Source organism: Meleagris gallopavo, chromosome Z, assembly GCF_905368555.1.
Source record: "Meleagris gallopavo chromosome Z, MGAL_WU_HG_1.1, whole genome shotgun sequence".
Taxonomy (NCBI): Eukaryota; Metazoa; Chordata; class Aves; order Galliformes; family Phasianidae; genus Meleagris; species Meleagris gallopavo.
Genome location: NC_139435.1, coordinates 22,665,073 through 22,690,230, shown reverse-complemented (window position 1 = coordinate 22,690,230; position 25,158 = coordinate 22,665,073). Strand labels below are relative to the sequence as shown.

Here is a 25,158-nt window from a genome sequence, read left to right as displayed (position 1 = left end):
GCAGGGTCAGGAGGTCAGGGGCTGGGGGGGCGACCCCGGCGAGGGGTGTCACCCGCAGCGCTGCCCCCGCGGACCGCCTCCTGCCAGAGCTATAAAAGCACTGTCTGAACACCGGGACTGCCTCCCGCTTCGTGCCTAGCCGTCGGGTCGCAGCAGAGCAGCCGGCGTCCCCGGGCGAGGAAGATGCTGCCGATCGCGAAGACCCTGAAACAGGGCAAAAGGGTAACTCTTTCCCACCCCTTCCCGGCCCCGCGTCTGGAGAGCGGCACAGGCTGAGCGCTGGGAGCCGCGCCGCGGCTGCACGGCGGGGCTCTGCTCGGGGCCGTGCTGCCGTGCTGCCGTGCTGCCGTGCTGCCGTGCTGCCGTGCTGCCGTGCTGCCGTGCTGCCGTGCTGCCGTGCTGCCGTGCTGCCGTGCTGCCGTGCTGCCGTGCTGCCGTGCTGCCGTGCTGCCGTGCTGCCGTGCTGCCGTGCTGCCGTGCTGCCGTGCTGCCGTGCTGCCGTGCTGCCGTGCTGCCGTGCTGCCGTGCTGCCGTGCTCTCAGGGCGCCCTTCCGCCCGCAGCGCTGTGTAGCCCCCGGGACAGACCCGCTGCTCCTGCGAGTGGGGCGCGGGGTGGGGGCTGCAGTTAAAAGCAGGTGGTAACGGTGCCTGCTGAGCACCGAGCTTCTCAAAGAGATCGGGCGCTGTTGTGGGATAGTCGGGCGTATTAAATTGAAGTTAGTGCTGCCCCAGCCCCTAGCATTTTGGTTTTCTTGGAACGCGCACGTTGCAGCCAGCAATTCCATTTAGTTTTACAGTATTTGATAAAAAAAATTAAAGAAGATTTTCAACACACTTTCTATTCTAGATACTGTAAGCACTAATCTTCATTAGGTGGGATTTCTGTTTCCAGCTAACTCTATTTAAAAGTCCCAAACTGTTCTTCCCTTGATTGATAGGACTGAATACCAGCAGTGTAACACGAGTACCACCCCCCCGTGTATGCATGCCCTTTGCACTCTCATTCAGCTGAAGAAATTAGTCAATATGAAGTTATTCTGGCATCAGCCATTCTGCCTGTTAAGACAGACAGTTTGTGTGAATCAAACTCTGACATACAGAAGTGTTGCTACCTGTCACTGTTTGGCAGGGGCATGGAGCAACACATTCTTCCTTCTTGCCAGGACTGGCTGTGCTTTTAACAGTAGGACAGCTCTTAGAGCAGTTGTCATTCATTTTCGTGTGTATGAACATGCGTCTATGGCTCTTTCACATAAACCGATTGTGAATGAAGAAGTCAGGGTAAGATCTGAGTTTTCAGATGCTTTCTTTCTCTTCACCAATGGAAAGGTAGGGCGTAGGTAGAACAAGCAGACTGTCTGCTGACATGGTTTAGTTACTCTCCTAAGCAAGCTGGGAATATCTTCATGCAATCATTTGTTCTCTTTTGGTGAGTAGACAGACCATTTCGGCGAATGCACTAAGTGATACAATGCCATTTGTGGTGGTAAAAGTGAAAAGATGTCTCGAAAGCTTTAGATTTTACATGTCTTTTTCCTTGTTACTTTATACCAGATCTCTGTACTACTGGATCATCACGTAGTTTAGTTTTGATCTAGATTAGGCACGAACACACAGCTGTAGTAAGCTCTGCAGGACAAAATGAGGACAAAATGCTGGTTGAACCAATGGTATTTCATTCAGTGAGGACAAGTAGCAGTGGTGCTTTGGGGTAATATCAATCTGTAATAACCTGCAAAACAGTGATTTCCATTTTGAGCTAATCTGAGCTGATAATGCTGTTTTAGCTTACATTGCTTCTGTGTGACAAAAGTAAAGATTATTTTGAAGTGCTGTTTTAAAAAGCCATAACTGAGGGGAAACTGCTGTTAAATCCAAGAAATGGCTTGTTAAAAGAAAAAAGTCAGTGTTGTAGTGCATTTAAATATAATATCTATATATGATGTCAACATGCATTTATTCCCTCATTTGCAATCAATCAGCAGCACCTGAAATTGCTTTTACCTCCAGGGTTTTTCCCTCTGTGGTCCCATTCCCTGCACGTTAAACTTCTAAAGCAGGCTTTGTTCAACCTTCCTTGGCAAGCAGGAGAGGGAAGGACTCAGTCATTAGTTCCTCAGCTGTTTTTCTTTAGCCCCATTTGAGTCATTCAGTTAAAAATTATTTAACTGCAATTTTCACAAAGCCTCCCAACACTTAGATGTACAACAGAGCTCCCATCTGTTGAGGTATGAGTGGTGGGCTTGCTGAAAGTTGCTCAGTTTTGTAAATACAGTATTATAGACTGAGTTTTGCCCAGGTCCTGCCAAAATAAGGAACTTGCATAGTCTCTTGAATGCTAGAGTTAATCTCTTGAATGCTAGGTTGCTGTTCTGGCAAGTTCACAATGTGCAGTAGAATGTGATGCAAGATCTGCAAGCCAGCACTTGGCCAGGCTCACATATCTGCACAGCAGCCCCATAACCTTACTGCCATGTCAGCATCTGAGCCAAAAATGCTGACCATCTCAGCAGAGCTTTGAACCTTTGGGTGGTTGCACTCTGAAGATACTGATACTGGACCCATCTGAGATAAACAGTACTCCTTGTTGGGAGGATGTACTGTCATCCCACCCAAAGGGCAGAGATGAGAAGTTGTAGATGTTTGTCTTTCCGATATGTTTGATAGCATAAATGAATCAGCGGAGAAATTATCAAGATATACTCTGAGTACACAAACAACACTCAACTCTGTCCATAAGGCTTTTCCTTTTCTCGCTCCTTCAGATTTCAGTTACTAAACCGCTAAATGTACCATCAGGAAAATACAGCCATAATTTTTTTCTGTACCTCTTACCTTTGTTAATGTATTGTCTGCATTCATCCATTTCTTGAAATCTTATGGAATTAGGGTAGTAATCTATTTGCAGCATGTAGTACTGTCCAGTGTAATAGCACAGAATGTTTTGGAGAATATTAATAGGACGATGAAGCAATGAATGAAATACAAAAACTAATATTTAATTAGGCGCAATCAACATATGTTGCTTTGATGTGTTCCTCATAGAAAAAGAAGGCTTTTAAAACAGACTGTCTACTGCTATTCTTTCAAGAGAATTTCCAGAAAGAAATAGATGATGTTTTATTATTATGGTTAAGGTGTTTCTGTAGCCCACAAATATTTCTATTTTGTCAAATACAGGAGATGACAACAAGTCACATATGCCCACGGAACTGAAGAACTGTAATTATTAACCTTTCCTTTTCTTCAGGGTATTCTCGAGCGCTTGGATGCTGGAGAGATTGTGATTGGAGATGGGGGATTTGTCTTTGCCCTCGAAAAGAGGGGATATGTAAAAGCTGGACCTTGGACTCCGGAAGCAACGGTAGAACACCCAGAAGCAGGTCAGTTTTACTGGGAAATGGTAATTCTGAAACGAAAGTAAAAATGGTTGGAAAAATAATTACTTTATAGAACTTGCAGCAAGTTTTTAAATAGAAATATTGCTGTAGAATTAGACACTTTGAAGAACAGCGTAAGAATCTGTACACCAAAAGCTCATCTTACCCCATATTCTTCTTGTAACACGGCTAAAAGCAACTGGCTGGGGAAGAATGAGTAGTACCTCATTATAAATGATATAGTGATACCTCTCCAGAATGTTTCTTATCTTCAATAATTTTTGAACCAGATATGGTATTTTTGTATTCAGTAATATTCTCTCTCATGGACTTGTCTGTCCTCGAGCCAATATCAAATTTTGTCACAAGATGCTGTCAGTGATAAGAGTTCTACATGTGACTCTCTGTTTTGTTGGGTTTGACCATTCTAGGATTTTCATATCACTATAAATCAATCCTGTCTCTGTATTTTCTTTTTCATGAAAATAGTGATTTTAAATAAACAACTGAATGAGAGTGGAGTATTTAATGTAGGTGCCTCCACTGTGAAAAGCGGAATGAGAACCCAACTTACAGTAAAATAAGATCATTTTCTCTACCTCTCCTGTTTAGTGGAGTGACTGCCAGCAGTGGAGGGGAACAAAATGAGCAATTTCAGCGTCTTACAGCATAAAGATTGTAATGCATAAAGACTATTTAGAATAAATAGTGCTAAAACAGATTCTATTAGTTGTTAATACACTTATATGTGTTATACACTAATAGTGTTAATACACTAATGTGTTAATAGTACATATATTACTGAGTGATTCAATCTGGGAAGGATCTGTTGGTTAGCAGCTAACATCAGCTGGCTTAACCCAGACAGTGCTAATGCCTTGCTGAGATTGTGCTTCATGCTGAGTTCTTGTTCTCAGACTCTGCTTTAAAGGATTGGATGTGCCTTCAGTGGAATTTTGCTGTTTGCTTTCTTTGACGTATTTTATGTAGAAAAATACTCTCACAGGTGAGTTAGTTGGGCAAAATGAGCGCACAGGCCTGCTTTAAGTAACTGCCTAGTTGCTGTTGGTTAGAGCTGAGCCATCTAAGCATTACTGGTGATTTGCTGGTAGCTATCTATAGAACATACTGCTTATGCCTGTAACGTTTACAACAGTTTAATAAACCTTTTTATAGGCGATTTATGAACATATACTCAACTGGGAACATGTTTGTTTCTTGTAGTGCAGTGTGCTGCCTCTCCTCCATTACTGATTTTTGCTCCTGCGTGTTTAAGAGTCATGTTACTTGGAAAGCAGGTGTAAAGAGCACCAGGAGCAACTGGCTGGGCCAGCTGGTACAAAATCCATACAGCTAACAGCCCCCTCCTCTTTGTAAGGGAAGAGGGAAAAGGGAGGGAGGGGGTTCTTAAAATGCAGTGAGGCATGTGCAATAAAACAAAAACAAACAAACAAAAAAGACAAGTTGAAAGCCATTCACTCTGTTACGAGAGAGAAGTTCTATGAGACTGACAGCTGTCCTGAGCCAGATCAGGTATCTGGGCTACTGCCCTGCATGGCACAGTGTGCATATACACTTTCTCCATCTTCTGTTAGCTTAAGTCTGTCTATTGTTAAATATCCAACTTGTGGTGAATTGAAATCATTATTTAGCCTTACTTGTAGCTCTTAACCTCATTTCTCAAATGGTGGAGGAAACCATAGTCACACAATAATTTACACAGCGGTTTGGGGTTTTCTCTTAGTGTCATGCAGACTGTTGCAGGTTTTAAAATAGTAACAGAATATTGTGGGTATAATAATATCTGCCTGGGATCGAATGAGATTCAGACTGATACTTTACTTATTAGGCCATTTTTTCTCTCCAAATGTGGACAGGAGACTCCTGAGTGGGTCTATGTAACTAACAGTTTGAAATAAGTTTCTTACTGTTTTGTTTGTTTATTTGTATCACTGTCCTTATTCACCCAAAGCCCAAGACTTCTTCCAGGAATGCAGTAATTTTAAATGAAAACCACTGTGGGTAAATAAAGCTTGTTTGTTATGGAAGTCAGAGTATTTGTGAAAATATTTGTAGAATTTTTTCAATTTTTCCCAGCTAGTTTTCACCGGTGTTTTCTATTCTTCCTCATGGAAAAATAAAAAACAAAAAACACTTCAGGCCACTAAAAACATACAGAAACATCTCTTTTGTCTGTGATTAATGCTGTACTTTAATGCTATAGAAAGCAGAATTCTCTCTGAAATACTAAAGTTTTGAATTAATGTAGAAGTTGTAAAACTGAAATCTGATCCTGATAGCTTAGGCAGATTCCAGGGACTTTTTGATCTGTAGCCCTGCTATAATCTGTGTTCCCGAACAGGTCTTTTTGACTGCAGGGTAAAGAGGCACTGTATTAAATCACACTGCGGTTGGCCAAGGCTGTAACTGAAAATGAAATGCTGCACCAGCAGAGAAAAGCAAGCAACACGACACTGTTCCTTCACTGAAAGCAGATGTGTTCATGTGATTGATACTAACAACTTCTGTTTGAGCTTCCCTGTTGTAGAATGCTGTATCTGTTGTAGCTGAAGGCAATAACTTCATTTTGACACAGTCACACACTTTGCTAATGACACAGATTGTCTGTGAACATGGAGGTATGATAAACCAGGCCATTAGGAAAACTTCCCCAAAGATTTGCCATAGAAACTTCAGTGTTCTCTTGTTTGTTTACAATATCTAGAGGTTAATTGATTTCTTGTATGTTCAGCTATAAGCTGTTGAACCTCTTAATACAGTCATGATCTAGAAGCTGAGAAACTGGCTCTTTCTTTCATTTGATGTTCTTTTTGCTTGTTATTCCTTGTTATTCTTTCACAGGCTTTTGCTGTGTTTTTTTGTTTCCTTTCCCAAACGATGGTGCATTTCTATTATGTGAAACTGGGAGATGTGAAGGAGTGCAAAAAGCAGGAGATAGGTGAAGTGCAAGACAAATCTGGATCTGCTGATAGAAAACTGAATAGAAATCTTCAGTTATTTATAGCAGGAAATAACTAAGTTTTCTACTTAATGTTTAAGAGTGAGGGGGAAAGAAGAAATTCTGCATACACTACTATTGCTACTCTCTCACAGTGGCTTTACTAGTAAATACTATATCACTTACGTCACAGTAACATTACTTCAGTAATCATTTAATTTTAGGATACCAATAGTAGTAACTGTACCAAGCATCTCTTGTCTTTTTTTAGTTCGTCAGCTTCACAGGGAATTCCTCAGAGCTGGATCCAATGTTCTTCAAACATTCACCTTCTATGCCAGTGAGGACAAATTGGAGAACAGAGGCAACTATGTAGCTGAAAAAATAACTGTGAGTAGAATAAAACTTTGATGGAGATATGAAGTAAGTGGATTCAATTCAAAAGGTTCCTTAGAGTGATTTTTGGTCATATTTGAAGACCAAAAATGAGATGATGCAATTTCAGAGTTTGGAACAGTAAGAAGGACATGGTTAAAGGAGAACAAAATTACAAATACCCACACGTTATTTTTCTTGTCTGAGGAAACTAGCTTACTGGAATTTTGATATGAAGAGTATAGGGAGAAATCATTTGCACAGAGAGCAAAATCGTTTGGGGATGAAAAGGGGAAGAAATGCTTTAACACTCACTGAAACAAATCAGCTGCGAAAATGGTGAAGAATCCTAGAAATTAGCAACTGGTTAAAAAGTATTGAATGTTTTTTTTTTTTTTTAAGATCATTTCTTCAGTTAAGTAATAACTAAAAATCCAAGATACACTCTGTGGCCAGTATTCCCATCTTCATGCGTAAGGGTAATCTGGAACAGCAACAGAAGTACGATGGTGGTGTTTTCTCACTCTGTGCGCGAAGGACACATGAGATGTTGAGTGGCTTTACTAACTGCAGGCCTCAGCTCGCCTGGGACTTTGGTCATAAACATTTCTAGATAGTTCCTTTGAGACTGGAAGATTTGCCAGTGTGTTTTCCCTGATCCCTTCTCCTTTGGTTATGTTGTCTGCTTCTGCCTCTGGAAAATAGATAAGATACTGCTGGAGGAAGAAGATATTGCAGGGCCAGAAACTAGACATTAATGGAACACTTATGGCTTAAAATTGAGAGGTGGCTATTACCCTATAACTGTTGTACATGTCAGGCTGAGCTATTACAGCATTGTTTTCAAATCACAGTGTTTGACATCAGCTGTCATCTATGTGGGCAGCTTGTTAAATGAAAAGAAACATCTGAGAGCCTAGTTTTTGTGCTGCTTTCCAGTTAATAAAAATGTTGGAGCCACTTTCTATGTAAGTGATTCTGAGTAGAATTAATCAGAATTTTTCATATTCTAAGGAGAGGAAGGGGGAAACACTGATTATAAATACTGAGGTACTGTGCACTGTTTAGGAGATACTGGTGTGGGAGTGATTCAGAAGATGCTGGTTCTTTTTAATTAAGCGGAGTCAGAACAAACATTTTAATGAGTACTTTCTCATTTTTCTTATATGCATTTAGAATGTGGCCACATTTACCCTACATTTTTATTAACTCCTTCAGACCAGCTAAATGAGTGCATGTATATTATGGATGTTCCTACATATTATCGATAGCATATGAATCAATACTTTATTGCTGCTTGTGCCTTTGCATTTACAGTTCAGAAATCTTTCTGTCACTACAGTTGAAATTCCAATTCAAAGGTGTAAACCATTCTCAGTACTCCCCAGAAGCTGTTCAGTGTGTGAAACATCAGTCATAATGTTGTATGACCAATTTACTTTAAATGTAAAGATACTGCATTCCACAGATGCAACGTTTAAAATCTGTTCTAGAAGCACAGACTGTGGAACAAGCCATGCTGCAATGCCTGCTGCCATGCCAAATAAGAGGGATTGGGAGAGCACCAGTGCAGCAAATGCTTTGCTGCAAAGCTTTTAAGACTTGCAGCTTATTCTAAAATCAGGTTTTCTGGGCTTTGCTTAGTGTATGACTCTAGATCCTGGAACTACCAAATATGAGTGCCAATGCAAATGGAAGTTACTCTGTCAGCAGTAATGTTAAAGAATAGCTTGATCTTCTAGGGCATCCATGAAACACCTCAGCTGTGAGAAGCCCATGAAGTTTCTGAATAACCCGTGGGCCGCAAACAGACTGGCTCTAACCAGTACTTGCTATCTATCCCAAATTATTCCTTTCCAAAAATCTTCTTCCTCAACTTAATGTCTTTTTCACAAGCTGTTCTAGATATCTCTGAGTATAGTCAGAATGTCTCTCAGTCTAGGTGATTAATTATATACAGTGCTAAGTTTCACCTTAATGTTCTTAATTTGGCCATTCTAATATGTGATAATGAATTATATCTTTTATAAAGGACCTAAATCTATATAAACATCTTATATTTTGATGATTTTTGAAATACTAAGATAAATTAAAAATAGAATGAAAAATCAATTGAGATAACTACATATTTTTCTTCCATCCACAAAAATGTACACTTAGTCTTCTTCATTTTCTGAAAGATGAAGAGAATTGTACTAAATATCAAATATTTATTTGCTTTTTATAGCTTTAATTGTTTTAAATTGTGTTAAATATAGTATGCTTTTTATTAGTATTTGATACTATGACATGATAGCTTAGAGATGACAAGAAATTTGAAAGTGTTTTTTGAAAGTGTTTTTTGAAAGTTTGTTAATCTTTCTAATCAATATCATTTAAAAACACATTTAAATTATAAATGAAGATGAAGAAATTACTATGGGTTTTGACTTTTGTCTGTTTTGTGCTGTAAAGCTTCATGCATATCTCTGATGGGGTAAAACGAATGTAATCTGTATTCGTGCAGTGCCAGAAAGTGAATGAAGCTGCTTGTGACATTGCCAGAGAAGTTGCCAGTGAAGGTGATGCTGTAGTAGCTGGAGGAGTTAGTCAGACACCATCATACTTAAGCTGCAAGGACAAAGCAGAGGTTAAAGCAGTCTTTCGAAAGCAGCTAGATATCTTCATGAAGAAGAATGTGGACTTCCTCATTGCAGAGGTAAATGCATTCAACTGATACTATTTTTTAATGGTATGGTCAGTGAACTCAACAGAGCTTTGTTAGTGTATGTTATTGTGTTGTTCATGAATTTGGCATCTGAATTAATGTTTATGCTTCATTTCCAAGAAATGAAACTAGTTCTGTTTTAATATTTCACAGTATTTTGAACATGTTGAAGAAGCTGTCTGGGCAGTTGAAGTCCTAAAAGAATCTGGCAAGCCAGTTGCAGCTACAATGTGCATAGGTCCAGAAGGAGACATGCATGGTGTGCCTCCTGGACAATGCGCTGTCCAACTGGTGAAGGCTGGTAAGAAACTGTTTTAAACTGCCTTTAAAAGTATGGGAGAAAACAAATTTCTTAGGCATTCAGATACATGAAGGGGTATGTGAAGGAGATGATAATTTCCTGATTATGTCTTTAAAAAGAACTTTTGTTTACTTTACTGTAGTAAGTCTTGTAGCAAGAAAACACAGAATATTGCAGCTAAGAAATTGGTATTAACCAAGATTGGGAACAGTAGTCACAGGTAGCTAATGCTGAGTAGAGGAAAATTCTAAACAAATTTCTTTTTGGTTATAGAGACAGCCCCAAATCCCGGGCTTAAAATTATGAAACATAAGCAGAATCCAAAGCAACATTTGATTCTGTGTTTTAAAAACTTTCTGGAATACGGTTCAAATCCAGGATGAGAAACAATGGGAAAAAAAAAAAAATTGTCTTTTTGTCTAACAAAAGCTGTATTTTCTGCAGGACAAGTAGAATCATAGAATGGTTTGGCTTGGAAAGACAGAAGGAATTAGTCAGTGGCATAACAGATGATACAAGGGTTTCATTATATCTGTCCTGAACTGCACTTTTCCTTTGGAGTTAGAGTTAAAATCCCGAGGCAGAACCTGCACTAGAAAGCTGTTAGATAATTGCATATGTGGCATTTTCATCTTGGTACTTCATCTGGAAGGTTAAGAGGAGAGCAGCTGAAATGCAGGTAGTATGATCTGCCACATGAGAGCTGAGACTGACTCCAGCTCAGCTGCCTTTTCATAGGGCTGGTGTGCAGATGGACTGCTTTGCTTCTGAAGTGCTGTGGCTAAAAACATTTACTACCTACTTCTTGGGAATATGTGACTTAAACAGTTATTGTCCTTCTCATAGGTGCTTCTATTGTTGGAGTTAACTGCCATTTTGACCCAGATACTGCACTGGAAACTGTGAAACTGATGAAAGAGGGCTTGCAAGCTGCTAAGCTGAAAGCCCACCTGATGTCTCAACCACTTGCTTTTCATACACCTGACTGTGGGAAGCAGGGATTTATTGATCTTCCTGAATTTCCCTTTGGTAAGACATCTTTTTTATTGCATACTTCCTTCTTTCCTGTTTTTAACAAAACCAAAACTATAAGATGTCCTTTTATACAATAGGATGAGTCCCCACTATCCTGTCTGGCATTCTGCATAGAGGGTTTGCAGTGTAATATCAGATTAAAGTTCATCCACATAGCAGGAGTATTTCAGTAGTACAGCAGCCTATGACTGAAAATGAAATTTTGATGGAAACTGTTAAAATGCTATGATCTGAACTCAATTAAATGTATAGTTCTTCCTCATGCTGAAGAACTTTGTTCAAGAACACTGTAGAACAGCAAAGAAATGAGTATGTACAAATAGACTTAAAAAAAAAACCCACAGAGTTTAAATACCTTTGGACTGGAGCTCACCAATATTCTGGGTTTTAAACACAGTAATCAAGGTGCAGCCTCACTAATGCTGAGTACAGAGGAACGATCACTTCCCTGGTCCTGCTGGCTGCGTTATTTCTCATAGAAGGCAGGATGCTATTGGCCTTCTTGGCCACCTGGGCACACTGCTGGTTCATGTTCACTATCCCCAGCTCTGTTTCCTTTACACAGTTATGCAGCCATTCTGTCCCAAGCCTGTAGCTATCAGGGGGGCTGCTGTGACCAAAGTGCAGCACTTGGTCTTGTTGAACCTCATTCCATTGGGCTCAGCCCACTTATCCAGATCCTTCTGTAGGGCCTTCATACCCCCAGGCAGATCGATCCTTCCTCCCAACTTGGTGTTATCTGCCCTCATCCAGGTCATCATTAGAGATTTTGAACAGGACAGGCTCTGATACCGACCCCTGGGGAACACCACTCATGACTAGTTGCCAGCTGGATTTGACTCCATTCACCACCAGTATTCAGTCTCTTAAGTGTCACTGTCTTATGTAAGATTAGAGGGAAACCAGAAGTAGTATGTTCTTTGAGGTTGCTAACAAACGGATAAGCAATTTGGAGACGTTTCATCACTCGTGCTCAGGAGAAATTTCATGAAATCTGAAAGACTCAGACATTTTGGATGCACAAGGCTTTTGTATTTTGGGGCTTATTTACACCTGGGATGTAAAAGATCACATTCTCCTAAGATAAGAGGACTAAATCAGCCATAATATTGTTATATTGATTTGAGAAATGTCTCTGTTTTCAGTTATCATACACTCTTCTTTTCAAGTTTAGTCTATAACATAAGGTAATAAAACAACTGAATTTGTAGAAAAAAAAATGAAGTAGGTGTGATTTTCAGGAATATCTCTTTTTTTTTTTTTTTTTTTTGGTAGTTCCTCTCTTTAAATAAAGGAAAGTTGGAAGCATGAGTGTGAGACATTCATTAGGCAATAAAAGCATGATGGTGTTCTGAAAATATTCTGGGATACTGAAGTGCCAGGAACTCATTTTTGCTATTCATTCCTTTGTACAACTCCTCTGATTGCATGCAAAAAGATAGGACAGATCCAGAAAATAGTCAAGTTACTTGAAGGATTCACTGTTCGGTTTTTTGTGGTTCTTGGCTTGAACACTACAAGGAGTCTGTGTGAGACCTTTGTTTTCAGAAATATCATGAGTCAATTGCAGAAGCTTGGTGCTATGAGTATTTCTCAGTCCAGAAGGAGAAACTGATCACTTCATGGCAGATAAGCAGTTTGATTATGAAAATGACTTAGTTAACTTTTTAATGTGAAAGATAGTGTGCAGAAGACGAACTTAGATATTTGAAATGTAAAGGCCAACAAAACCTCATACTGGCAAACTCCAGCATCAGCTGTCAGAAATTTTTATCAAACATTAGAACTTTTTCCAGTTTTGTGTCTTCCCTTCTATGTAACCACCAGTAAGGCAAGGACAGTGTTTTAGAAAGAAGCATGCTGGTCAGTCAAAGCATACCCAATTGTTTCAAGAGTAAATGCATGGAAGAGCTAAATCTAGGAGCCAATTACGATCTTCTTATCAATGAAAACATCAACCTTTTTATACTATGAATGACCAAACAGTTAAGCTATAGATAATTAATTCTGAGTAAAGATGAGAAAATAAATGCTGTAAAAAGTCATGCATTGAAAATAGAATATTAGATAACTTTGGAGAGGGGAAATAAGAAAAAAACAAACAAACAAAAAAGAAATCAAAGAAAAAGCATGATTTCTTTTCATTGAATGTTTCTTTTTTAATCATCATGTTCCCCCACGTGTGGCCACTTGATATAGTGAGACCTATCCTTGTTTCTTTAGAGGGGTATGGCTGGTGCTGTCCTTATGCTTCAGGAGCATAAGGACTGGTTGTGACAGAGTAGCTGATGGAGAAATCAGGACAACACCTTATACCATTCCCCGGAAGTTCAGTTGTTTATACAGGCATCAGTTGAGTGAAAGATACTGCATTCTTACAATTCATCACTTTGTACTGATTTTGCATTTGCTTTTGGATAAGGTATGAGAGACAAGGAAATTGTGAAGTGGTGCTTCTGATGCTTTCTCTTACATCTACAGGATTGTACACAAACTTATTAGTATTTGAACAGCATTTTAAAATAGCATTGTTTTTCCCTCTGATATGAGGCCACTTTATTTTCTTTTGACCAGTTTCACTGTGACCGATAATTTTCTTTTAAAGAACATTTCTGCTTTTTGTTTAAGCCTGTCTCTTTAGCAACTCATTGGACTTTAAGTTCTCCTCACGCTTGTTAATCTTCTACAGATGTGCATAAAGGAGCAGGAGGATGTTCTGTATTACAATTTCTCCAAGTTTCTTTTGCAGTCCTTCGTTCTTTCTTTCCAGTTTTGCCACTACTTGTGCCTCCTTCCTACCTTATGCTTTTTCTTGTTCTTCACATTTTCTATTGCTTTCTTTCCACAAGCGTTTCCTCAACTTTGTTGTCCATCCAGTCAGCTCACTATGGTCTACAGCAGGAAGAATGACTCAGCACAGCCAAGGGAACACCCTTCTTTTGAGCCATATACAGTCAGAACTTTCCAGAAGGAAAGAAGGGACATGAAGCAGTGGATGGGAATATAACTAAGTAAGGGATGGGCTAACAAACAGCTGGCTGCCAATAGCTAGTCATGGAAAAAAGATCAGTAAGTGCTCTTGATTAATAATGAGCAGGCTTATTGCAGTTGCAGGAAAGCCAATATCATCTCCTTTACAGATTATAATAGGATTTCCCAGCTGTTTCCTGTGCATTGTGAGTGTAACATGGAAAATGGTCCAGTATTCCAGCAAAGAACTCTAGCAGAATGGCAAATGTGTGGCTGAGGGCTTGATCACTCTCACTGGATATTGGTTGCTGTTTTGCTACATGAAAGAGGCTTAAGATAAGCATAGTTCAGAAGCACATAATAGAATCTAAAAGCTAGCTTTAGGAAATTTTGTGTCGTTAATTCTAGCTTAGGCAGTTGAAACATCTACATTTACCATCAGTTTTCCAAATGGTGTGCAAGTTTCAATAATGTAATTTCTCACTAAAAATCTGCTGGAGTGTTGTGGAAGCCCACGGTATGAATGTCTTTGCAGGTTTGGAACCAAGAATCATCACTAGATGGGATGTTCAAAAGTATGCAAGAAAGGCTTATGACTTAGGAATCCGCTATATTGGAGGCTGCTGTGGATTTGAGCCATATCACATCCGAGCAATAGCTGAAGAGCTGGCTCCTGAAAGAGGATTTTTGCCAGAAGCTTCTGAGAAACATGGTAGCTGGGGCAATAGCCTGAGCATGCATACTAAGCCTTGGGTCAGAGCAAGGTATGTATATCAGAACTGGAAGGCACAACTAAGCAATCCTTGCAAAGGCTTAAATTGGTCCATAGAGCAGACAGAATTCAGAGATCTAAGTATCACCTTAAGTTTTCTACATGTTAATAATTTTGAGGAATTAAATCTGATCTGGGAGCAGTGAAAGGGATGCAGAGGTGGTAGGAGAGCTGCAGAAGTTGATAAAAATTAATGTGAAAGTAATTCATGAAAGTTAAAATGGAAACCTGACAGACTACTGACAGCTTGCAGTACTCTTTTTGAGGATGAAAAGATTCTTTTAAAAAGTGTAGCATTTCTTTGTATAGTTCTGTTCATCTTTATGTATCTAAACATTAACTCTGATTTTGCAAGTCAGAGGATCCTTTGTAACGTCCACAATATCTTTAGTATTGTGAAGTGCTGAAACAAACACTGTATTTGCTTTTCTTTGTTTTAGAGCAAGAAAAGAATACTGGGAGAACCTGAAGCCTGCTTCAGGCAGGCCATATTGTCCTTCAATGTCAAAGCCAGATGGCTGGGGAGTGACTAAAGGAGCCAGGGAGCTGATGCAGCAGAAAGAAGCAACAACTGAACAGCAGCTGAAGGAGCTTTTCCAGAAACAGAAATTCTAATCTGCTGTAATTGTCTGAATGTTAGGATGTTAGAACATCTCATCCTTTGAGAGAAAACTTGTGAAGATTAATGCCCTGTTAATTTGTTCAATTAACTTGTAATGAAAGAACCAAAATGCAACGAGAATGTGATTACAAATGAAATATGAGAAGCTTTGATAATAAAATCTTTCTCTGGACAAATAGTTTGGGAAGAGGTTTGGATTCTTATAATTGATCTTCTGTTAGTTAGCTAGATGCCATTTATTGGGTAGACAGAGATCATGTGGAAGTAGTATAAGTAATACTGGGCTCAACTGACCTGTGCATAGACCAAAAAACATCTATAAACACTACATTAGTACTCTCGAGTCTGTTAATACTCTTGAGTCTGTTTTAGTTTAGAAATCTGTGAGAGCAGCTCAGACCTCAGGATTTGTTGAGGGCCAGCTTCAGGCATGCACAGTCTGCCAGTGCTTCTGGCTCAGTTAATTACAGTAAATTCATGTACTTCAAAAGCATAGAAGTAAACTGGAAATTCCATCTTATAAATGTGACACCAGTCATATATACACAATTTACTGCTTGGAAGAATGAGAAGCTTAAGAGGTTTAGTGATATATAGAAAATACTGAATAAATTAAAAATATCATGGGATTGTATTGTATTATCTTGACACTTTAAATCATATGAGCTCTGAGTATCGTACCTCAAGTAAACTGCTGCAATTTTCCAAATGACCCAACTGTTTTTTGTATATTTCATTTGAAAAAATATGCTTATCTCAAAAAAGGTCTTAAACTGAAATATATACATGAGCTATATTTAGGAATAGTAAAACATTTCATGATTAATCCACCTTGTTTAAAAAAACAAACAAACAAACAATCAAGGAAATTTGAACACCGGAGGGTTTTCTTAGGAAGGATATTACTATACTTGGAAAACATAACACATAATGGACAGGTTTCCCCAGCTTAATTTTGTGAAATACTATGCCTTTTAGATTTCTATCTTAAATCTCATTCCCACCCATTCTGCAGTAAAGTCAATACCTCTGCAAAGATACGCTTGAAGTTACAGTTTTGAAAGTCTTAGTTGGACTATTTATTATGTATCAGCTCTTTTCATTATTTCTATGTCCATGCTGATATTCTCAGTTCAGGAAATATTTAAACATATAACACTTAAATGGGAAACTTGAGGTATAACTTGAAGGGATTCAGTGCCGGGCTGCTGGACAGCCTGATCTGGTGGTTGTAGACCCTGCTCACATTAAAGGGGTTGAAACTAGATGATCATGATAGTGCTTTTCAACCCAGGGCATTCTATGGTATACTCTTCTGTCTGTTACTGGCATACAGATTTTAGAGAAAGTCACCTTCCTTCACCGTGTCTTCAACAGACTAAAATAATTTCTAGCTAGAAATTCTGCTTGAGTGCCAAAAGTAGAGAAATCAAAAAAGGGAGTATCTTTAAATGTAGATTATTTGAAAGGCATCTGTTTAGATATAAACACATTACATTAAACTTCTTTCCTTCCTAAATCTTTCCAGCAGTTCCTCCTGCAAAAAGTGGAATAACGCAAAATCTGTGAAATAACCCACTCTGATTATTACCAAAATGCTCTCAGCATTAAAAGTGTATTCATGTGAAATGGATTAAAATGTAATTGCTAAAAAAGTGCTTTGAGCAATTGTTACCAGTTTAGGGACTCCTGGACTGATTATTTAAAAACTGTCCCAATGTGCATAAATTTCTACTGAAGTGAATGACTTCCCTGTGCAGATATTTAAGATAACATCAGTTGCCATTCCTTTTCCATCGATTATGTCACTTCACTGTAGAAGGCCACTAGACTAGTCAGGCCCTTAGTAAAGCTATTCTGGCTATCTTGGATTACATCCTCATCTCACAGGTGCCTTAATATGTCTTCTAGAAGGATCTGTACCACAGTCTTCCCAGGCGCAGAGGTGAGTCCTTGTTCTAAGTCAATTTTACCTTGAAGCAGAAGTGAAGTGATCTGAACCTTTGTAGTTTGAGTCCCAAAAAGAAAATCCAAAGTCTTCACTACCTAAAGAATAAGTCTCTACTCACTAGACTGAACATAGACCCAAGAGGGATCTGAACAAACAATAATGTTTGGATGGGAAAAAAGAAAAAAAAAAAGCAAGTCTGAGTAACAAAACTTGAGCCAACCAGAGTGGAGAGCAGTAGCTAAGAAATGAATTTCAAAGCAGATTTGAAAAATGTACGAGGGCTGCTCTGAAAGTGGTGCCTCTTGTTTTATGATGTTGCCCACGACATCAGTGGTGGGTGTTGATGGTATGGCAGTAGAGGCTGAACCTTCCCACCAGTATCCCACTACATTTTGTTGCTGTATGGCGGATAGCAGCAGAGGGGCAGTCTGACAAAATAGCACCTGACATGGAAGTGAGTATGAAACAAAGGTGCACCACTGAGTTCCTCTATATGAAAAAAAATGGCACCCACTGACTTTCATTGATGCTTGCTGAACTTCTGTGTGGATGGGAGCACAGTGAGGCAGTGAAAAAACAATCCAGACAGCCGTGCACAGATGTCACACAACCACACAACAAAATAAAGAGCATCTGGATCAGCTCCTCTGTGCAAAGTGGCTAGTGGGGGTGACTCTAGTGAAAAATAGTGTTTTGTATGTAAGAATTTGCTCTATCAAATAGTGTCATTGTGCTTTATGTTTCTGTTGTTTCCATGGAAATAACTAGAAGGCATTACTTTTGGAATGACCTACATACATTTGGAGTAGGAAGGAGAAGCATGATTCCATGTCATGACTAAAAGCAAATACACACTGCACAAAAGATGCTTTACAAGCATTACCAGTTATCAATGAGTGGTTCAGGAACGTTTTGCAGCTTTAATTTGCAAATGTTTTTATGTAATCATTTCAATGCAATGGAAGAAAGAGACAAATTGGCAACTGAAACAAAAGAGGAAAATGGTGAGACATGAATAAACACTGCTTTGCAATTTATCTGCTTGCAAGTCAAGACACCAGACTTACTCAGCCCAGTAGGCTAGTCATTGCCTTTCAGCAGCCCATGCATCAAGCTTTATAGCTATTATTAAGCAAAATGTTACCATTTTTTATTTTCAGTCAAAGAAAGAAAGGCAGAGCAGTTCCACACAAGAAAGATCAAGAGTAAAAACTACAATTTTCTGGGTCAAGCAACAGTGCTTTTCTCTCACACTGGGAATGAAGACTTTAGCTACAAAAGGAGTGCCATGAAGGGCACAAAGAAGAACATTCCCACTCCCTCACTTGCTAGTTTATCTCAACTTCTAAATCCCACATATCTAGTCCATGGTTCTCTATCCTATCTTGGGAGTCAGTCCCATAGGCTGATTCCTTGCAGCTTTACCAGCTCACAACTGTATCAGCCCTGCTTCCAAGACTTCATGGTCCCATTTAGCTATATGGACCTTAATGTGTTGGAACATCAGGCTGTGAGAGCTGGCTAGTTTGCTGCTATTATTTTGAATGTCGTGCAGTTTTGGGACATTTTTAAAGATCTGACCTATGCTGTTGCTGTGAAAATGTTAACTGCAAACAGTAAAAGGCTACATGCAGCCTAATCTGAAGTTATATCCCTGATAAACAAAAGCTAAACCTATATGCATTTGCTGATGCATATCATGAAAGTTGCTGAATCTCCAGAGTTGCTGCAAAAGACTAAAATTATAAACTGTGACAATACAGTTTTTTAATTTCACGAAACTGGATATAATTATTGTCATCCAGGTTACTAAATTTACCAGTGTAATTCCTTTCTCAGTGATTGTTATATTAGTAAAATGTAATAATTTTCACAAAAAAAGTTTTATGTTTCCATACTCTGTGTATTATATAGTTGCACAGTGTAAGAAAAAGCTTGGGGTTGGCCTTCTCAAAGATACTACATTTTCCTCCAAAACTTTCTTAGTAGTGTCACAGTACTACAACTTTGTATAAAATTGAAGACATGTCCTATTAAGACAAAAGATTTTTGGAAACCTTGTTTCTTATCCTGTTTTGTGTTGTTTTGTTTTGTTTTGCTAAGACTGTTCTTCTGTGTGATTTGTCATCAAACTGCAATTTAAACACACAGCCTTGTAGAAAAATGTGTAAATGCTGCCTCCTGGTGAGCCATTGTAAGGCTACAGGACAGGGGAAGGTGGAATCTCAAAGGGCTTCTCCTTCTCAGGTTTATACACAGGCGAAAAGCAGGAGTGATTTATTTTTATCTAACTTCAAAATAGACTTAATTACACCCGTATTTATTAACGAGGAATTTTTCTCAAGAACTGTCAAAGATAATTAAGCATCCAATTGTGCAACATTTCATTCTTATTTTACTGCCAAGATAAAAGAGCTGGATCGAAATTTTTTCTTTGGACACAGTCAGGTCAGCTCCTATTCTGAGAAGACAGACTGTAATACGGCATACAGCATAGACTATAGACAAGCATTTTAAATTGTATGAAACAGGACAGTGGAGAAAAGATGAAAATAGAAGATAGTTAAGAAGTGTTAAAAAATAGCTAATTACCAGCTTTCCATTCAGCACTACTTCCAAGGCAAAATTTCCATAGCTTGATTCTCAGTAGTTAAGAAAGGTAACCATATGCCCTTAAATCTACCTACGTGGGTGCTCATTCTATCCAGTGAGTAATACGCAGACAAAGAGGCACTGTGTGCAATATTAAACGCAGTACAATGCTGTATCTAGCACACAATGGGGCAGAATTTAGCTGACTTGACAGGCACACAGTGCTGCATCCACTGTAGTCACAACTCTCTACAAGGCCAGAATTTGCCTGGTTTCTGTTTGCTGTCCTGGTGAAGCTGCACTGCAAATGAGTTGCTAGTTGAAACCTTATTACTTAAACCTTCTTATGGGCTTTCTCAATGCTTTTATTCATTTAACAATTATTTTCACAGACAAATCTTTGTTATTCTATCCTACTATCCTACTTTTGCACCTACATTTAGTTTGACTGGTTCTGCTGGTTCTGCTAGGCAGACAGGTCTTAAAGATAATTAGTATTTGCACCATTGACCTGAAAGATGATTTGCATTTGTTTTTTCAGATTTGAAGGTCCTGAAGCTCCATTCTGTTCACACTGACATGACAGCAGAAAGAAGTAGAGGTTGGATTAGCTATATTTGCCTTGAAATGAAACAATGGGATGTTACAATGGATAGCATAAAGATGACACTGAGGCTCTTACCACTGGTTACTTCCTACTGACGGGAAATGGAACATTCTGAAGGTGTGTCAGTGTGGCCAGAACAGCTCACACTACATCTACCTTTGACTAAAAAATTAAAATAGTTAATCAGATTTGTCACCTAAGCTTATGGAAAAAGGCTGCATCGGAATATAAGTAAAGAGTTATGATCAGTTCATGTTTAATGTTCATGTTGAATAGCGTTCCTACCAGCTGTCCTAGGATTAAGAGCAGAGCAACTTAGACCTTTGATTTTCATTTGTAATTTCCACTAAACTATTTACCTTGTTTGTACCCTGAGATGAATGAATAATGAAAAGCTGTGCCAGAATGTTGTCTTCACCTGAGAATAGAAAGGAGATAGGAGGATGTCCAAATGGCAATTGCGAGCACTTTTCAGACTACATGCAGAACATCGTCTGGCCAAAAAGAATTTGTCCCTTAATTCAAACATTCATAAAAGAACCACAGAGAAGTCTGATTAGCTATTCTGTACTCATGACCAAAAGCAGAAAACCAGGGATCTAAATCACTATTCCCTTGGGTTATTAATAGTTGCATATATCATACAAGGGAGCGTTAAATGCTGGCAGATCAAAATGATCCACTCCAGATCCAGACCTCTATGCTGGTTGCTTCCCTGTGGCATAACTGAGTAGCTGGGATTGAGGCAATATGCAGAGCACATAGTTCACTGCTGCAGAAGAACTAGAAGAGGTGTTCCTTGTTAGGTACATCTTTACTGTTCATGGCTTGGTTTAACAGTCTGTCTGGAACAGTATCTGTTCTAATAGCATGTCTGGCTAACAAGCACTTATTTATCCAAAGCACAAAGAGATTTCTAAATAATGCTGGCTATTCCATTACTCACCTTCCTAGTTGCAGCTAATAAATCAAAGCTCTTCTTGTTCTTTTATCCTAATATCCTGGCCTCATTTCTAAAAGTAATGCCTCAACGTTTGTTGCGCATGTGATAGATTCACTTACAAATCCAATCTTAGGCACCCTACAGTTTGCAGACATGTCTGATGTCTGTTAGGACGTTCTTCATTTTTTTTCTGTTATAGAGAACATGTAAATAAAGCTTCTTTAAAACAGCTAAAAAATCACATTCTTCTACAGGAACATATAGTGACACATTTGTTATAATCTTCAATGAGCTGATGCATGGAATTCATTAAAATAATAAAACTCATAGCTAAGTATTTTCTTAAAAGTGAAAGACAGTCATATTTTCCATGTGAAAACCTGCTGGCCCTCAGTGGTTTCTAAAAGAAGCAATGGAACAATGTCATCAATCATTCATATGAGAATCTACTGTTCTGGGCTAATAATGAATTTAAATCTTTCTTGACATCAAAAGAACGGAGTCAAGGAATACCTTCTAAACAAAGACTTAATGACAATGCCACGTTGGTCTACTTACTCACTGAGCCTGGCCCATGTACCTTGTCCCCTTTGAACAGTATTTGTTGTCATTTCCAAAACAGTGACAATTAAATTTGAGGTACATTGTAGCTTGAGATCTTTGCTGATCCTGGAAATGGCAAAGAGGGAAACTCAGGAGTAAAGAAATTCTGAAATTCTTAAGGAAGTTGGCCCCAGTGTTTAGAAACACTTAGTTTTTGCAACTACCGAAAGAGCCAATGTGATCTGCAAGCCGTTTGTATGATCAAAACAAAATTCTTCTACAACTTAAAAAGAGACTGGGATTCCTCATCTGAAATAACATCTAGTCTCTGCAACCTCTAATAACACGAATAAACAACAAGGATGTAGCAGAGGGTTATGGTAATGAAAGTGCAATTCATCTGAAGAAACTAATGTAATTGATTTGTATTTATATAACCTCCCTTTCTGCAATATTTCAGTGCTCCATAGTCTTACAAAGTACTTAATTTTACAAGAATCCAGTGGGGCAAGTAACTACCAACCACCTGTTTCACAGGTCAGAAATCAAAGCAAAAGAAAAACCAGAGCTACATTCCGATTGATTAGTGTAAATTAACTTTGCTATCATAAGTAACTCCTCCACAGTGCTCTGAGTTTCCTGTCTTGTAGAAACAGAGCTCTGAATTGCTGAGTTCACTCATAAACTCAGATGCCACAGCAGATATAAAACCTAAGGTTTGTACTGAGACAAGCTGTCCTGAATATGGCCTAAAGAGTCTTTCTATAATCCCATTTTGCTCAAAGTAAAAAAGAAAACTGTAGGCAGATGTTTCCCAACTCCTGCAGGTCAGATAGAAAAATTGTGGATTTTTGCAGAATTTCTGTAAGTAATCCTTTAATGTAATGACAATTTCAGGTGTGCCAGAGAAAGTACAGTCCCCTTACTCAGCTTTCTAAGGTGCTGTAGGAGTTTCTGGCAGATGTTCATACACATGCTTTTCTCTGTGATTCTCTTCCCAACAGCCAGTTAGCTCCTCTCTTCTCTGAGACCTTTTTTTTCCATTTAAGAGACCAAAAGCCTCATTTTCAATTCAACTGAAGATGATTATAATTGATGTGAATTATGCAAAGCCTCTTGTCACATTTTCCATTCTGGCTGACTCAAAGCCCTGGATCTCAAACCCCACTCTGCAGTGCTGTTCCAGGTCTGAAACTGTAGATCAGGTCCCTTTTTCATTTCAGAGATCTTTGTGTGGTTGATCATATTGTCTAGTTGATATAGTTATTATGTTTTGTATGAACTTAAGTCACTACATTTAAGTTTGAGTTAGTGCATGAATACCATCAGATGAAAATGTCCTTCAGTAAGTCCTTTGCAGTACATAAATAGCTCTGCTGAGAGCAAAACAAAGGCCCTTTGTGTTATTGCACAGCAGAGCCAAAAGTGTTCTCGAAGCAAAGTTTGTTTTCAATATAATTACATACAGCTCATACATAAAACAGCTTGCCATTCTGTAGCCAAAACATGTAGTCCTTTAGATTCCACGAACATCTCCATTTATATTAACAATAGAAACAAATATAGAGTAAAATTGCTTATATTTCACTGTTTGTGGGTTGGGTTTTTTTGTTTTTTGTTTTTATTCTACTTGATATATTACTTGTTGCCTAAGGAGACAGTCCTGTAAGAATCTTACTGCTGGCACAAATGTCTGCCTGCACAAACGGCCTTTCAGCGATGGGCGTTCTGTGAGTGAATTCGGGACTGTTTTGGTATGTTTGGGGATACTGCCTGTTACTGTTCATGAGTAGGGACTTTAAAATCTACAGTGACAGAACTGAGCAGAAAAAGTATCAAGTACAAAATACTGCAGGATGAAAATAAAGATTTAGAGCATTTCTTTGCATCAGGTGCGCTAAGAACAAGAATAGATTCAAACTTCCCAGTGAGAGCCATCTCTATCAGCTGAGACATCCTGTCAGGATGATCCATTTGGATCTCAGGTATTAAATAAAACAACCCTTCTGCACTTGAAATGACAGAAACAAGTTTGAATCCCTCAGCGTTGGCGGTGGAACCAGACAATGGTCTCTCCAGCAGATCACTTTAGTTCAGGTGGAAAATTTTGTTTCATAGTCATTTTTTGTCACATACCTGCATCCTTCCATTCCACAGTACAGTGATTGTGGAGCCAGATGTCAGTCATACCCAATTTCTTATTGTGTTCTCACTAGTATTTCAGTGAGATTTCATTTTGATATCTTTCTTTGTGAATACACTAACAGGAAAACAAATGATGATAATCCACAGTGAGTCTCGTTACTTAATAGTGTATGTTTTGTTGATACTACATATCTGTGTCGTTCTGTGAAGAATCACCTTTACAGAAATAATTTTCTTTGTATAGAAATCCATAGTCAGTAAAGTGCTGCTATAGCTGGACAGAAGGAATGTGATGCTGATGCTACACTGAGGTGTGGAACAGACTGTAGGAGAGCTGGTAGCTGAAATACTTCAGGACCACATAAAATCTGTCTTTCTCTGCTCAAGACAGGCGAATCCTTGCAAGTCTGAGATCAAAGTAGCCAAGATTTGTGCTAGGCACGATTTACTTGGCTACAAGAGCAGGAATCATGCTGTTACCAAAGGGCCCAGGTCTCTCAAAAAATTCTCCCTACTATTTGAAAAGTTAATTTCCATCTCAGCTGGCAGAACCTACACAACCAGAACAGCGTACAGTTACCATTACCACCAGTAGCTAGGAACTATGTAATTGGAGATCCACAGTCTTTTGATAATTCTCATCTGTTATTACCACCTGCGTCTGTCATGCTCCATACACTGTACTGGTAGCAACAACTGGGAACAAGGAAGGCATCCTAAACCTTTTTGCATTCGCTACACAAGCAAACAGGCTAGACCACAGTCTTATCCTAAATCACCATCTGTGTAAACAGAGTCTGGAAATACCAATGGCACACAAAGTTGGGCAGGAGTTGATCTGCATTACGGGAGGAAGATTTGCAGAGATCTGGATAGGCTGCATCAATGGCTGCATGCAGTTGTGCAGCATTCAACATGGCTAAACATTATGTGCTGCACTGGGGTCATTACAACTCCATGCAGTGGTGCACAGTTGCGGAAAAATGGCTGGAAAACTGTCTGGCAAAAAAAAACCTGGTAGTTCTGGTTGACAGCCTGCTGAACATGAGCCAGCAGAGTGCCAGGTAGCCAAGGCGGCCAATGGCATCCTACTTTGCATTAGAAATCATACAGCCAGCTAGCATAGGGAACTGATTGCCCCTTTGTATTCAGAGCTGGTGACACAGACCCACCTACATTCAGCTTTGGGCCCCTTACTACATGAAAGGTATTGAGCTACTTTTTATCAAAAGGAAGTAAGATTTGCTCCATCAATA

At 39.0% G+C, this 25,158-nt stretch overlaps 1 protein-coding gene across 1 annotated transcript; it reads left to right on the top strand.

The window, feature by feature from the left end:
* The first annotated feature begins 65 nt into the window (after positions 1–65).
* On the top strand, positions 66–15,299 carry LOC100541641 (betaine--homocysteine S-methyltransferase 1). Its single transcript, XM_085213675.1, has 8 exons — positions 66–222; positions 3,251–3,383; positions 6,611–6,729; positions 9,221–9,412; positions 9,575–9,722; positions 10,569–10,751; positions 14,263–14,491; positions 14,940–15,299. The coding sequence occupies exons 1-8, from the start codon at positions 184–186 to the stop codon at positions 15,112–15,114; spliced, it is 1,218 nt and encodes a 405-aa protein (XP_085069801.1). The 5' UTR covers positions 66–183; the 3' UTR covers positions 15,115–15,299.
* Positions 15,300–25,158: the final 9,859 nt, after the last annotated feature.